At 47.9% G+C, this 14,455-nt stretch overlaps 1 protein-coding gene across 5 annotated transcripts in view; it reads right to left on the minus strand.

Annotated features, from left to right (window-relative positions):
• The window catches only part of HMGA2 (high mobility group AT-hook 2), a 76,135-nt gene that overhangs the window by 18,097 nt on the left and 43,583 nt on the right, over nucleotides 1-14,455 (minus strand). For 3 of the 5 annotated variants that reach the window (XM_078609443.1, XM_078609444.1, XM_078609445.1), the window contains exons 5-6: nucleotides 10,908-10,940; nucleotides 44-516 (exon numbers count right to left, since the gene is read on the minus strand). In XM_078609443.1, coding sequence (XP_078465569.1) covers nucleotides 349-516; nucleotides 10,908-10,940 — 201 coding nt within the window. In that variant the 3' untranslated portion in view covers nucleotides 44-348. Of the gene's footprint in view, nucleotides 1-43; nucleotides 517-10,907; nucleotides 10,941-14,455 lie in introns of those variants that run through there. The other 2 variants (XM_078609446.1, XM_078609447.1) reach the window with 1 other exon arrangement.

Below are 14,455 nucleotides of genomic sequence, written 5' to 3' on the forward strand. Positions count from 1 at the left end.
CTTCCACACTCCCTCACCCCTCCCACACCCCCCGCCCCCCACCCCTTCACATTACTACCTCCCAAAGCCACCGCTCCCGAAATAAATATCGCTCCATAAAGATTTATACTCTGCTCCAACGGCCAGGTTATGTTGGGTTCTTGGCATGTGTGGTCACTTACAAAACAGGGAGCTGGGTGGTGGTGGAGGGGAGTTCTCAGCGATGTAACACAATGCATAACGCCTCACTACATCACGTGCATAAAGACGATTTCTCCACCTTCAGCAGGAAAATGACTCTAAAACCGGATTAGAAGGTGGCGGCTTTTGGAGCCTGTGTCGGGGGCCTGCGTGGGTGACAAGCGCTTCTCAACAACAGCTCTCCGACGTGCGTCCTCTGATCGCGCCAACATCGCGTGTTGTTTTTTTGGCGTGAAGTCCGACGCTTTCGCTCAAAGTGCCGGGGAGCTCCTCCGGGAACAGAAGAGTGTGTGGGGCATTTACATTGCATTGAGCACCGGCAATGAAGAAGCATCCCTAGCGCACACGGCAAAATGTTTGGGGGGGGGGGGACACACACCGTGCCAAAGAACACGTGGTCAAACCTGAAAACACATCGGAGGGCTGAGCAGTAAACACTCCACACCATGGCCAACCTTTATATAGCAATTGATAGACTGCCACTTGCTCAATGAAGAAGTGTGCTGCCCCCCACGGCTCACTTGAACAGAGGAACACTTCAACTCGACTTTCACACATTCATAGAAAGCCACCTTGTTAAAGGGATACGTTGAACAAAGGACAATGGCATCGCGTACACTGAATGTATTCCCGAGTGTATTTGTTAATTCAAGAAGCCCCGTGCCTGACATAGTAGCTTTTTTGTATACGCATAGCGTAATGCCCCCCCCCCCCCCCCCGGTTGACCCCATATTTAGCATGCTAATGATACACACTCCAGTGCCCTGTGGTCAGCCGGCGAGATGGCGTGGGCTGGGGTGAGGCAACGGGTGGAGACAAAGAGCGTTCCACGTATCCGTGACGCGAGTTCAGCGCAATAATCACAAGTAGCATAATCGGGACGACCGCTCTCAGTTGTCCGGTGATTCCACAAAAATCGCCTGCAAAAGGGCCGACTCGCGGCCATGCGTGGATTTACACTTTTATCCGAGGCCAGATTAGATTCCTAGATTGTAAGCAAACGTACGTGCACACGCAAACAAAGATCCCCATTTAGTCTTATAAACCGTGAGGGTAGGTGTTGTCGGCAAGTTTCTATTACGGCCGGCACAGAACACGAGGTGATGGTGTGGAAAGAACAATGCCTGGAACAACTTTGTCTCCCCAGTGCTGATGTTCACACACATCCCATCCGGTACTCAAGGCCCAGGTGACGCGAGGATAAGTTCGGATACCACTTGCCCCTCATGGGCATGGCTGATAATCCACTGACCACATGCAAAAACTCATAAAACCAAGATCCCCCTCTAGCTTTATAACTAAGAACACAACACGTGTATCAATATATGTGGCCTTAAAAGGAACAATATATAATAGGTGATATTTCGGGCGAAGGCCCTACTTCATGGCAGAGCGTTATAGACTGTTGGGCAAATGCTATGAGCGAGCACCCATTAATACAAATATGGCGTATGTGAGAATGGTGTGGCTAACACCACGCTCGGACGCCTTCGTCTCCCACGTGCTGATGTTTGTATACCGCACTGTTTCATTGAAGGCTGAAATGACCTCGCGGAGGACCAGAAGCATCTCAAATATCACTCCCCACTAATGTTAGCCGTGGCCAAAAATCCAACTCAAGTTGCAGGGTTAGTAGCGCAGTGCACAAAAACCACTGCACCGTTGTTCCCCCCACACAAACGCAAGCTCTCACACGCACACACACACCAGAGCCTGTTGATGTTTACATTGTGAACAAAGCTGACAGTCAAGATTTCCCTTAAACCAAAAGAAACAGCACTGTGGTGTTAAGTACACAAATAACTTCTCAGTGGTAAATGTTTACCTACGTGTCTATGGGCCACAGCATCACGAGTGTGTGTCTCAAAGCGGACGTATTTGAGGGCAAAATAATCAGATACATAGCGAGGACCACATTTTGCCGGACAGCCAAAAAACTTAATCTGGTTTGCAAGCTGCTAAGTGGACCGTCGGATCATGAGCCTGCCGCCGTGCTAGTTTGTTTGTAATTGATGGTTTGAATTCCACGATATGCCCACCTGCTAAGTTACGTGGGGAATTGCAGACGTTTGTAGGTTGCAATTTTCCGTAAGCGTTAGCATTTCCCAAAGAAATCGACTGTAAAATGTTGACAGATATTCTATGCAAGTATGTAGTTTGATTACATCCTCACGACAAGGTGTGCGAGTTTGAATCTGGTTGGGGTCACAACTTGACCAGTACAATCTCTTGAGGATCATCAACACGTTGAATACCAAGACGTGGGAAGTCAATTCGTGGTCACTGCAGGAATAAACTGCCCCCCACCATGCAAATGTTAGAATGTTCACACTTCTGGTCCTGGGCAAGACCAGTGTTGCCTAGAGAGGCACTTTGCCTTTGATTGTGGCTTTACAACCGAAGAAGAGTCGGAGAATGGTGAAAGCACTTCCTTAATTCACCAACGCACAGCAACACTCGTTCCAAGACCAACCCCGAACACACGTCCCGCACAGCCCCTTTTTAACCCCTCCATCTCCGCCCTCGCTCCCAATACACATCCACGGCAGGCGCGCCTGGTCCGGGTGACGTCACTTCCCTTTAACCCCTGACCCCCGTCCTGCCGCATTCCCGCGCGTGTGATTGGTGCGTGTTATCGTGAGAGCGGAGATGTCGTGTCTCTGCGTGGTGCGTGTGCGTAAGGGTGGCTCGCAGATCCCTTACACAACGATACTGTCAGTTGCATGGGCAAGAAATTGCATGGTTACACATTTTAACCTTTACCTATTAAACGGATGTAATTTAACCAATGTCTCTCTTGAAGATGCAATGAGCTTTCACTGTACTCAATTCCCATCTTGTTAAAATGATAGGGTAATTAAAAGGACACCCGAACTGGCAACGATTATGTCAGATAACAGTGTGGGTCTATAGGGAAGGGGGGGGGGAAGACGTCAAAACGTTGAGCCCTGCAATGTCTCCATCCATGACTGTTCCCCATCAAGAGGGGCTCTGCTGTCTGCAGCCGGTTCCGGAATGGAACCCTTCCACTTTGTGCCTGACATGAGCAGTACACAGCTGGGATATAACTGTTGTTGGGGGGGTGGGCAGGGAACTCATCGGAATAGGAAAGAAAACATTTGCAGAAAGGCCGAAACGCGACGTATTAAAACACTAATTGGCTCGGAACACAATGACACATGCCGGCACATTTGCATCTGCGTGTGGGTTTCCATACTGCGCAGCAGCGCGGAGGGTAGATGCAGCACAAGGCGGCAGATTTCAAACACCGAATGGAGCAGTACGCTCATTGAAAGGGGGGTTCTCCTGATGAAATGCAATCACCAAATCTCAAGTGAAATATCGACAAAATGTGATGAATCTGATAACGGCAAATGATGCGAGTTTTCCGCAATCAAAAGTCCAAGGGGTCTCTCTGCTCAAACACGTACTGGAGAGACATCGCATCTCCATTGGTGGCTTGGAGCTACTGGTGAAACTTCAGAACTTCTCCGGAAAGGGATTAGTTTCTCCATAGTATGACCAGGCTCAACTCTCCGCAAAGTGGTACACATCACGTTGACCCAGGAGAGGTGATAAGGGCTAAGTTGACTCCAAACTAAGATTTGAACTTACATCCTCCAAATTGTGAGCCAATGGGTCTCACCAACAGTAAAAGATCCCCCGTATAGCATTAACAGACTGTTGGGGCAAGTGCTGTTAGCAAGCACCTATGAAGGCCAGCACGACACATGAGGTGGTTTCTGGCCAGCACCACGCCGCCCGGCTGCCTTCGTCTCCCCAGATGTTTACACAATGCACTTGGGTACTCATTTGAGGCGGAGTCGACCTAAGGGAGGCTCAGGACTGGTTCAGATAATCGTCACCATTGGTGGCCGTGAGTGGGAATTGAACTCGTAGACAGTATCCTAACAGCTGCACCACCCTGGCTACAAACAAGTCAGATCCCCAGAGCAGATGCAATGATAAGGAGTGGGGGTTTTATGGCCTGGGTGGAGATGCACAGGGATGTGGGAGATTGGGAGAATGGAGGGGGGCACCCACGTGAACACCCAATTCCTCCCGGTCTCACTCAATGGTGTCGCTACTTTTAGGGCTCTTTCTGGGAGCCAGGAACAGGAACCAGACCTGCTTTGGTCGGACACCTTATTAATCACTTTAGTTGAGGCCGCTTCAATGCAATAACCAGGCTTTGTCTGTTTACTTTCCGATTTAGAAGTATCCAGGGACCAGAGTTAAGTCGACTAAAACCCAACACCGTTTTGCCCCGCTCTCCACACTAAAACGGGGGTTGAAGATTGTTAAAGACACTCGTGGCCACGAAAATGAACATTTTACGGACCTTTTGGGAAACTGTTAAAAGTTTTACAATGCGGTATATAATTTATTGCGAGATCAAGAAAGTTGCTTATTGAGTCCTGATGGTTTCGTGAGGAATCCTCGTGTTGTATTTCACGGTTGCTCACGTGGTTCACCCCACTCGCCCCCCCCCCCCCCCTTTAATTGCAGAGCATTGCGCTCAACCGTGACTCTCTCAAACATCACCGCTTAGCTGGAAGGGCCTGGAAACAAAGTTGCGAAGGAAATGCATGGTTTCTTTTGTGTGTTCAGTCTTTATCTCTTGAAATATGTTAACCCCCCCACAAGCTACCAAAACTCCCACCAAAACCCCACCCACGGAACCCATGTTCCCCAAGGTTTCCTTGTGTATTTGTGCAGAAAGCTGAGCCAGGAACACGTGGCCTACAGCTGTCCTGATGGGAAACACTGGGGCTACGAGGTGACACACAGGCCAGTGAGGTTTATGAATATAACGTGTGCTTTAAATGACTTCCTCTGACAACTCCATTATGCCGACTTCAGACATTATCACCAGGGTCAATAAATAAAATGTTACATAACCAATCGCCTAAAACAGAAAGGTCTTTCAACGTATTTTTTTTGGGTGGGGAGGGGGGATAATTGTAAAACAAAGAAAGCCATTCTTTGAAGGATAACAAATTGCAGGTGAACGTGCACAATGACAGAGCTTCAAATGGGAATGTTTTAATTGCTGCTTTGTGAAGTCAAATAATAGTGCAGCTTATCTGCCAAAGTAGTCATCAGACTTGAAAAAGTAATTGTTTGTATACACGTCTTGATAACCTATTGAACAGCGATGGTAAAGTACGGTCAAACAACCCCCATGATGGACAATGCATGGGAAGGCTTTTATCCAGCAGGATTGACAAAGGACTAAAAAAAATAAGCATTAATATATTGTTTTAGTTGACGGCTGGGCTGAGGTCATATCGCTCATAACGCCTGAGAAGTAAATTTTATCCCAGGTAAAAGTCTACGATTTGAACTTTGGATGTTGGTGTTTGTACCAAAAACAAATATTTCCAAGTGATCAGTCTTGCTCTCAGTGACGGAATGTTATTCTTTAAAGGCAGTAAAACAACTTTTCCCTAACTCTGTTGGAGCTCACAAGGAGTCAAAACACATTTTTTTATTTTTAATTGCCACTAGAACGGCTTCAGTTTCAAAACTTTCAACAGCTGAAAAAGAGGCCATTGAGACTTGGGAGTTGAATTATGAATTTTAACGCAGCAGGAACATGAAGCCACTTTGCGGCTTGACGCTAATTTCAGGCAGATTGAGTTTCAGGCCAAGGTGTGGGCACAACGGGGGAGACTTCCAGTGAAATCATGAACTCGAGGAGATGGCTATGGGGCCTGATTAAAGGCTGATTATTATGGGGAGCTCATGCCGATGTCAGGAGTGATAGAGAACAGCTGAGATCTAGGCTTCAACGCCCAGGTCCTAACCTCCTTGCTTAAACTAAGTTCTCAAGGGGCATGGATTTTAGCGGTCTCAGTTTAATAACCAATGCTTGCACCTTTTTTCGTTAAGAAATGCATTTTTATCATAAATTAACTTTTTCCTAGTTTTCAGGGCTCTCAAATGTTTCAGGACACAAAGTGAGTGCCCACTGCACAGCGACAGCGAGTTAGAGAGGCTGCGGTACGACAAAACCCAAACCCCTGAGGGGTGGCGGCTTTGCCTTCTTATTTACCTTCTGCAATGGCTCGCAGTTTGGTAGCTAGAGAGACATCCCAATCATAAAGCAATGTACGAGGCCAGCCGTGTAGATATGGTAGCAAGGTACAGTATAAGTATATTTATATGAACACAATGGAAGTGGTTTTGCAATGCGTCTTAAAAACCAGTTCCTTTATCACGATTCCAAGTTATGTCATCTCTTAAGAGTTTCTGTAAATTAACAAAGATTGTGTTCGTATCTTAAGATAGCCCAGGACAGTTCAAATATGAAGGGGTGGAGCAAATCCAAATGCGTGTTGTATATATATGTGGTAGTGTAGCGGTTAGCGCGCTGCGCTATGAACCCTGTGACCCGGGTTCGATTCCCGCTCACGGCCAACACCAGTGACGATTATTTGAACCGGTCCTGGGCCTCCTCTAGATAGGCTCAGCCTCAAATGAGTACCTGGTGCGGTGTGTAAAAACATCGCCACTAGGGAGACAAAGGTGGCCGGGCGTGGTGCTAGCCAACCACCCCCTTCATGTGCCGTGCCGGCCTTCATAGGTGCTCGCGAACAGCACTTGCCCCAAGTCTGTTCAGGCTATACGGGGGATCTTTGTCTTTGTTGATATGTGGCATTTACTGAGCCAGCAGGATAGCATTGTGGTGAAAGCACTCAACACAACATAGGAAGGTTGCGAGTTCAAATTCCGGTCACGGCTCTACCCAGGTCGTAATTCATTCAGGGCTGCTGATATATTTACCACTTATCGAAAGTCAGCAGTGACCGCCCCGGTGCAGAGACTGGCCCACTCCACAGGAACGTGGAATTCTCTATCTCTCGCCAAGGATCGCTTAACGGGAATGAGCGCTGCCGCACACTTTATTTTAGTGGGAAGATGGGATTTTTTTAAGGCCCATGCTTGCAAATGCTCTTTCCTTATTTGTCAATTAGTAAAAAATGTACTAATCAGTGGCTCTACTGCCAACAATGTTGTGCGCTTCAGTGATTTCGGAAAAATCCGAATGCGCTCCGATTTATTTTCGTGACGCACACTCTAAAAATGGTGCACCTATCAACCTCAGTAGGGCATTCCATTAAACAGAGCAGAGTTGCGATGTCGAAAACTTAAAGCAAATATTATTTTACTTGGGGAACCAAATAAGTATTGTAAAGGTGCAGCCCTGCAATTGCCAGCCTACGTCACTGCAGAATAAACAAACAAGATATTAAATCGTGAAATATCTTGGCCAAAACAATGCAAAGAAGCCTCTTGCTGGTGCCAGAAAAACACTATTTGTTCCTCTTTAACCCTGACTACGAATGCTCAACATCAACCTGCCATTCTTCAAAGGGTCAGATTCTCTAACAGCGCATCCCAACAATGTATCTCCAGTGGGAGGAAGCGAGATAGAGACAGGACAACAGAGAAATGCAACGCAGAGCCCACACTGGATTTAAGGGAGGGGGGGGAGGAAGAGGTTCCGGGCTTCTGGGAATAAAAGATCAGAGGCAGCGGGGAAGGAAGAGTCTCGGTGATGGATTGGGCCGCATGACACGTTTAGGGCTGGAAGCTTTCCGAATGGAACTTCCCCCAACCAACGCTCAACACCCCCCCCAAGCCCTCCCTCTCACACCCAACCCCGCCCCCAATCCCCCCCCACTCCACCTCCACCCACTCCAGTAAAGGCCCTCCCCCTCCCGGGAGGCAATACCCAAATTCAATTGGCTCAGCCTTCAACGTAGAGATGGCCGCTTGGCAGGAAGGGAGGGAAACACGAATGAAATCATTTACGTCTCCGGCCAATCATCGCCTTCCCCCCCCCCGAATCCGTGCCACCCACCCACTATACTCTCTCCCACCCACCCCGCCCCTCCCCCTTGCCAAGCATGAACCAGTGGAATCGGCACAATCCCTCCACTTTCCAAGTTCTTTCCACCTCCCCACCTCCCCATTCCTGCACGTGCAACCCCAACAGCGATTCTCCCATTACCCCCCCCAGCCCTAGATCCCCCCCACCACTTCCCCCCCCACCCCCTTCCCCCCACCCCCTTCCCAAGCTTCTCCTGACCTCACCGCTGCCGAGAGGAGGGGGGCCCGCACCTCCCACATTCCTCACCAGAGAGCCCCAAGCAGAGCCTCATCAGCACCCCCACCCCCGTCTCTCCCTGCTGCTGTCACTACTGCACGGAGAAACAGCGGCGGGGAGCGGTGGCACGGTGGTTAGCGCACTGCGCTACGAACCCGGATACTCGAGTTCCGATTCCCACTCACGACCAATAAACGGTCCTAGGCCTCCTCGAGGTCGACTCAAGCTAAAATGAGCACATTGTCCGGTGTGTAAATATCGTGACTAGGGAGACAAAGGCGGCCTGGCGAGGTGCTGGCCACCCACCCCCTCGTGTGCCGTGCCGGCCTTCATAGGTGCTACTCGCAAACAGCACTTGCCCCTACAGCATGTTAAGGCTACACGGGGGATCTTTGCTGCATGGAGCGAGCAGGCATTGCTCGAACGAGTGGGGCCGCGTTGCAGCAGCAATATGTGCACAGCCGTTATGCCAGATGAGAGGTTTTTTCTATACATATACACACTGTATAGTATATATGTATCCTGTGTATAGCCGGGTGATGATGGTGGCCATTGCCCGCGGCCTCTAATCCAGCACTGCGGCAAGCGAGGAGGGTTGGTGGATCACCGCATAAATGTCGTGAACCCCCTCCCCCCCTTCTTCCCGTGGTCCTCAAGGAGGTTCCAAACCCTGGCTCGCCAGGAGAAGGCGGCACACAGCAAGTGGACTAATCGCCATCGGTCTCCAACTCTACTGGGATAGAGTGTTGCCCCCTCGCGCAAGACATGGGGGTTTCCTCCCACGTGCGTAATAAACATTCCCTGGAATCGTCTGAAAATATTTGCTTTGAAGCACCAACCAGGACCCTCGTAAATAATTCCTGGATCAGGACAGTCATCTGGTCTGTATGTTAGAATACAAGTGTAGTGACTGACTCAGAGACACTAAGAGTGCGAGGCACTCTATTAACAGCCTTCACAGTCCACACAGAGTAACCACAGCTCCCAGTCAGGACAGCTGGCACACTGCCTGACTGACGACGCCGAGCAGGTGAAGACGGTGACGGCGGCGAAGACTCCAGCAGCACGACGAGGGCATCCCACTCCAAGCGACAGCCCCGAGCTCCCGCTCTGGGTCCCCCTTTTATTCTCCTGGCGTGGCCTCGCTCTGCCCCGGCCACGCCCCCTTTCTAGAACCTACTCGCGGTTTACCGGGCTTCCGTCACGTGCCCCCTCTGTGACCTTTCCTCTACATCCCTCTCTCTAGTTTATCACGTGACCTGCTGACAGACAGGGCTGCTGCAACTGCGGATCCCCTTCTCTGCCAGCAACCAGCGCTGTGCTACGTAGTGACCAATTCTATGTCATTACACAAGTTTTCAGCTTCGTTTAAGAAAATAAAATACTTAAAGTGATTTTCAGGAGCACTCGAGCGACGTTACTGCACAGTGTGACTGCCGTGCCTTTTGAATGCATCACAGTGATGCGAGCAGAACGTGACTAAATTAGTTTCAATTCTGTGTTCAAACTCGTAATGCATCCATAATAGTGCCTCTCTAGGGCAATGTTAAAGAAGAATGTTGAGTTTTTTTGTGAAGTTATGATTTTGCACAACTTCCAATGCCACAAAAAAATCCTTACATGAGATTAAAGCAGTTTGTTTACATTTTCAATGCATATTTATATACAAACTCTTTGATAAGATCATTCACAAAGCTCACCATGTACCGCATTTGACGATTTAACAAAGCCCAAATTATGCATTTCGACATAACCGTTAAATATTTACAACAATAATTTAATGCGCCAGGAAAATGTATTATAGTAATAATGCCCACTATTTGTCCAGGAAAGCCTCATTGAGTCTCAATGGGGAGACAAAAGCGGCCGGGGCGTGGTGCTGGCCACCCACCAACTCGCGTGTCACACCGGCCTTCATAAGTGCTCGCTAACAGCACTTGCCCCAACAGTATGTATGTTGAACGTCTTTTGCACCATACGTAGTCAACCATGCTTCATCTGTTAAGGCTACATGGAGGATCTTTGTATAATGCACAATACAGTACAATTACACACAGATTCCATAAATTCAGCCTGCCTATGGGAAGACTGGCTCCTGTTATTGAAATGTGGCATTTTCCCCACTGCCTCAAGTGACGATCACTGCCCAATTGCTAACGGGAGCATGGACTTGTGACAAAACACGAGCGGTAGATCAATACTGTACTTGGGAAGGAAGTCGCATGTGCATTGGAGTAAAAAAATATTTCCATGTAAAAAAGGGGATGTACAGAGCACGGGGAAGGAAGGGACTGTGTGTATAGCTGCCCCCTCCCAACAGTTATCCATCGAAGGTATTTAGGGAGAACAAAAAGTGGAGCTATTTCGTGTTGTCGAAGGTGCATTTTAGAGTTTGCATTCTTTTACTGAAAATTAGGTCCTTGTTTTTGTAGCGGTCGTAGTGGAGGTTTCGTGTGGCATTTGGCGATGTGTAAATGCCTGAGACTCGGTGAACACAAGCTGTGTGTGTTGGCTGTGCTCCTGCAAGGGGTAAGAGAAAGGTGGTAGAGGAGGAGCGGTGGGGAAGGAGTCGGGTAAAGATATTAAAAAATATATAAATGACCGGTCTTACCTTCGGGCCTCTTTGTTGTTCGGCTTGCTGTGGCTGCACAGGAAGAATTTGTGATGGGCATGGGGTGGGGGGGGATTGTAGGGGTGGGCGGTGAGTGTTTTGGGGGGTGGGGGGAAATGGGAATGAGAGGTTGGTGGAAGGGTAGTGGGGTAAGGAAAACAGAAAAAAAAACAAAAAGGAAAAAGTTAGTCAAGTTTCGAGACTCATTCGGCACGTGAGCAATTGCTCATGGCGCATCGTGTGTTGTCGCGCTGTCTGGCAAGGGCCGTCGCGGAAACGGCAACTCCTCTCCCTGGCACGCACGCGAGGACGCACGCAGGCCGGGCCAGGGTGGAGTCATGGAGTCAACGAGGCACCCGCTCAACTCAAAGGGCGCGCGCCCGCCGACGCGCACACCCAGCAGGCACAGAGTCAAATCCGCTCGGTGCCTTCCCCTTGCCTTCTGCTTCTCATTCCTCCAAGTACTCAGACACAGGTGTCTGCGTAGGGGATGGGGCTCAAACTTCCAGACGGAAACGGGCCGGCAACCTACATGCTGTGCTGCCCCTATAATGGGCCACCGCACACGCCCGCGTAATCGCACATGGTGGACCGTACGCGCGCTCCAAAGCACGCTGGGTAACGGGCACAGTCCGCAGCACTCGTGCAGGCCACGCATCGCCATTCGCTACTCGTTCCACACCTCGCGCGAGGCGCCGCGATTGTGCACACGATTCACCCGAGTAAAGAGAGGGCGTTTAATTAAAAAGAAATGTGTTGCTTTTCTTCTGTCGATTTAAAAGTGTAATTTTCAGGAGGATTCCTGCTTTGAGTTGTTCTCAGGCAACACGTACAAGGCAGAGAGGCATGTAACCCACTTGCTGTAGGTGATAAACGTACTGAGGTCAAAGTCTCACTTGCTGTGCAAAACGTTGGTCGAAGTAGCCGGCATGCGACAAGGTTGCAGTTTCAAATGTTACATTTGTGATCCGTTGCTTTGTCTCAACAGGGGGGGAAATGTGATGTATCTAAAAATGACATTAAACTATGGTGAGTACTCTACAAATGGTGGAAACTTTTAGAAATTGGAAAAATTAACTATTTGTATTTTACCAGGTAAGGCCCACTTAGCAATATAGCCTTTTTTCAGAAGTGATCTGGCCACAAATGATAGATCAATGAAGTGGCTTGTCACGTGGACATTTATAGCAGCTAAATACTCTGAACGCATGGTTGATTCTAAATGTGGACGGAAAAACTGGAAGACCCGGAAAAAAATCCACACAACCACAGGGAGAACATGCACACTCCAAATATTCAGGTGTCATGGTCGGGATCGAACCCACGGCCTCCTGCATACTACCACCATTGGAACCTCCTTTGCCAGTAGCAAAATGATAATTGTTTTTTTACCATTTTATCTGGCAACAAAACTGACACGCCTTTTGGCGTCATCTGGTCCAACACCATGTGAGACTAGGCTCTAAGAAAAGCTGTCTCGGGTGTGGACCAATCAATTTCAAGGACAGTGCATACATTATCAGAGTTGTGTTTTTTGTTTGCATTCCGACCGCAGGTATTGTGGTCAATGCAAACATGACTCCTTGTAAAAAAAAAAGTGTCAGTTTTGTTGCCAGATAAACGGGTAAAAAAACAATTATCCTGCATACGATAGGCGAGGAAGTTAACATTTCGCCACCATGGCGCCCCTAATAACTGCAGTGTGGAGTAGTAAGTCAAATACCACTCTAAGGGGGCTCTCTCGAACTCCCCCGAGTTGAGGCCCCTCCACCAGCAGTGGCGTGAGCGAGAAATTGCAGGGCTGCAGCTTTGCCCTCAGCAGACTGCAATCATTTCATGGTGAGCGTCTTGGTGATGATGCTAGAAGTAGGAGGCCAATTTGAGGCTTCAACTCCAGCCAACGTCGCTTGTGTGTCAAGAGATTGAAGTGACGGGCAAGCAACCGTGAATTATTGTATCATGGGACCTTTTTGCCCGTATCAAAGTATAAAAAATAAGAATATGTTTTACCCTTTCTGGCAATACAACAGATGTCAAGATGTTCAAACACCAAAATAGACACCTTTTGCAAGGAATCAAGTCTGCATACACCAAACGTACTTGTGGTGAAGATGCAAACAAGCATCCTCTGATATAAGATATGGCATTTTCTTTGAAACTGATTGGCCTAATCTCACGAGTGTCAGACCAGAGAACGACAAAGTTTGAACAGCACAAAGACAATGCACGTATCATAGCATTTATCGTTCCGGGTGAGCGGCTATATCATGGGAGCTTTTTGCCACCTTGCAAAAGGTTTCTATTTAGTGTTTGAACATCTTAACACCTGTTGCATTGCCAGAAAGGGTAAAACCTATTCTTATTTTTCATATTAATTGTATTCTTTATTTGTGCGATGTCCCGGGAGAAAGGCCATTTGAGATAGCGCGGCTCTATCTCGAGGGTGAGAATGGGTGTGTACAGGAATGGCACAAGAGAACATTTCAACAATTCAAGAACTCAGCATTATTAAAACGAAGAAACGCAAAATCACCTGCCGTGGCAAAACTGCAAGTAAAAATAATGAACGCCATAACTTAAAATGGTACGGGTACATTCGTAATTATCACGAAATAGAAAGAGCCTCACGCTACACCGACACAGCATCAAACGTCCACTGCATATGCGTATGATATCCATTGATTATTTGCTAAAAATGCATATTCAACTTAAATTTTCAAGTATTCCAGAGTTCAAAGAAAATAACAAAAAAAACGTATTTTCTTTGAACCTATCTACGTGACTTTACCGAAAGACCCAAAGAATATGGATTCCTGCAGTCACGAAAGCTTTAAGTCAAGATTTATTCCAGAGTTGTGCATTCATATACTTTGATTTATTGTTAACATTATTAGAATCATCCCAGTGGATAGCTCTTAAGTTTTAGTGCTGCCGTACCAAGTTTACCAAACTGGAATTTTCATCTAATTTGCACCAAAATGCGAGTTCGTAATTAAATTTGAAAAGATAAATAAACCGTGTGATTCCATCATGCAAAAAAACACATTTCATGGTACGAACTATGCAACTGTGGTGGCTGACGTGTGCCAACTACAAGGCAAGTGTAACAAAGCAACTCCACGTTTGATTTTTCCATCCATTATTTCAAGAATACGACAACAAAAACGCCCCCCCCCCCACCCCCGGCAAAACAATTAACATCTCTCTTGATAATTTATCCAGCCTACGTGTGTATTTACCTTCTGGTTTCGACCTACAATTTACCGACTTGAGAACCTTAAAAAATCTATTTTTTTATTTTCTTTCCCCACCTCCCTCGACTTTTTTTTGTTTCAAAGAACCCACCATCATTTTTAAACGAAAGTACAACTTGGCAAAGCGCCAAAGAACATTGCAAGTATTAAGGAATTGAGGAATTTACTCGACACCCTGGCAGTAATGGATTAGAGGTTTTTTTTCCTCGGTGGGGTGGGGATCCTTGTGGGGGCTATGGTTTTGCTTGGGGGGTGGGTGGGTGGGTGGGGGGGATGAGTGCGAGCATGGAGGCC

The sequence above is a fragment of the Lampetra planeri genome, chromosome 32 (assembly GCF_965212315.1).
Source record: "Lampetra planeri chromosome 32, kcLamPlan1.2.h2, whole genome shotgun sequence".
Taxonomy (NCBI): domain Eukaryota; kingdom Metazoa; phylum Chordata; class Hyperoartia; order Petromyzontiformes; family Petromyzontidae; genus Lampetra; species Lampetra planeri.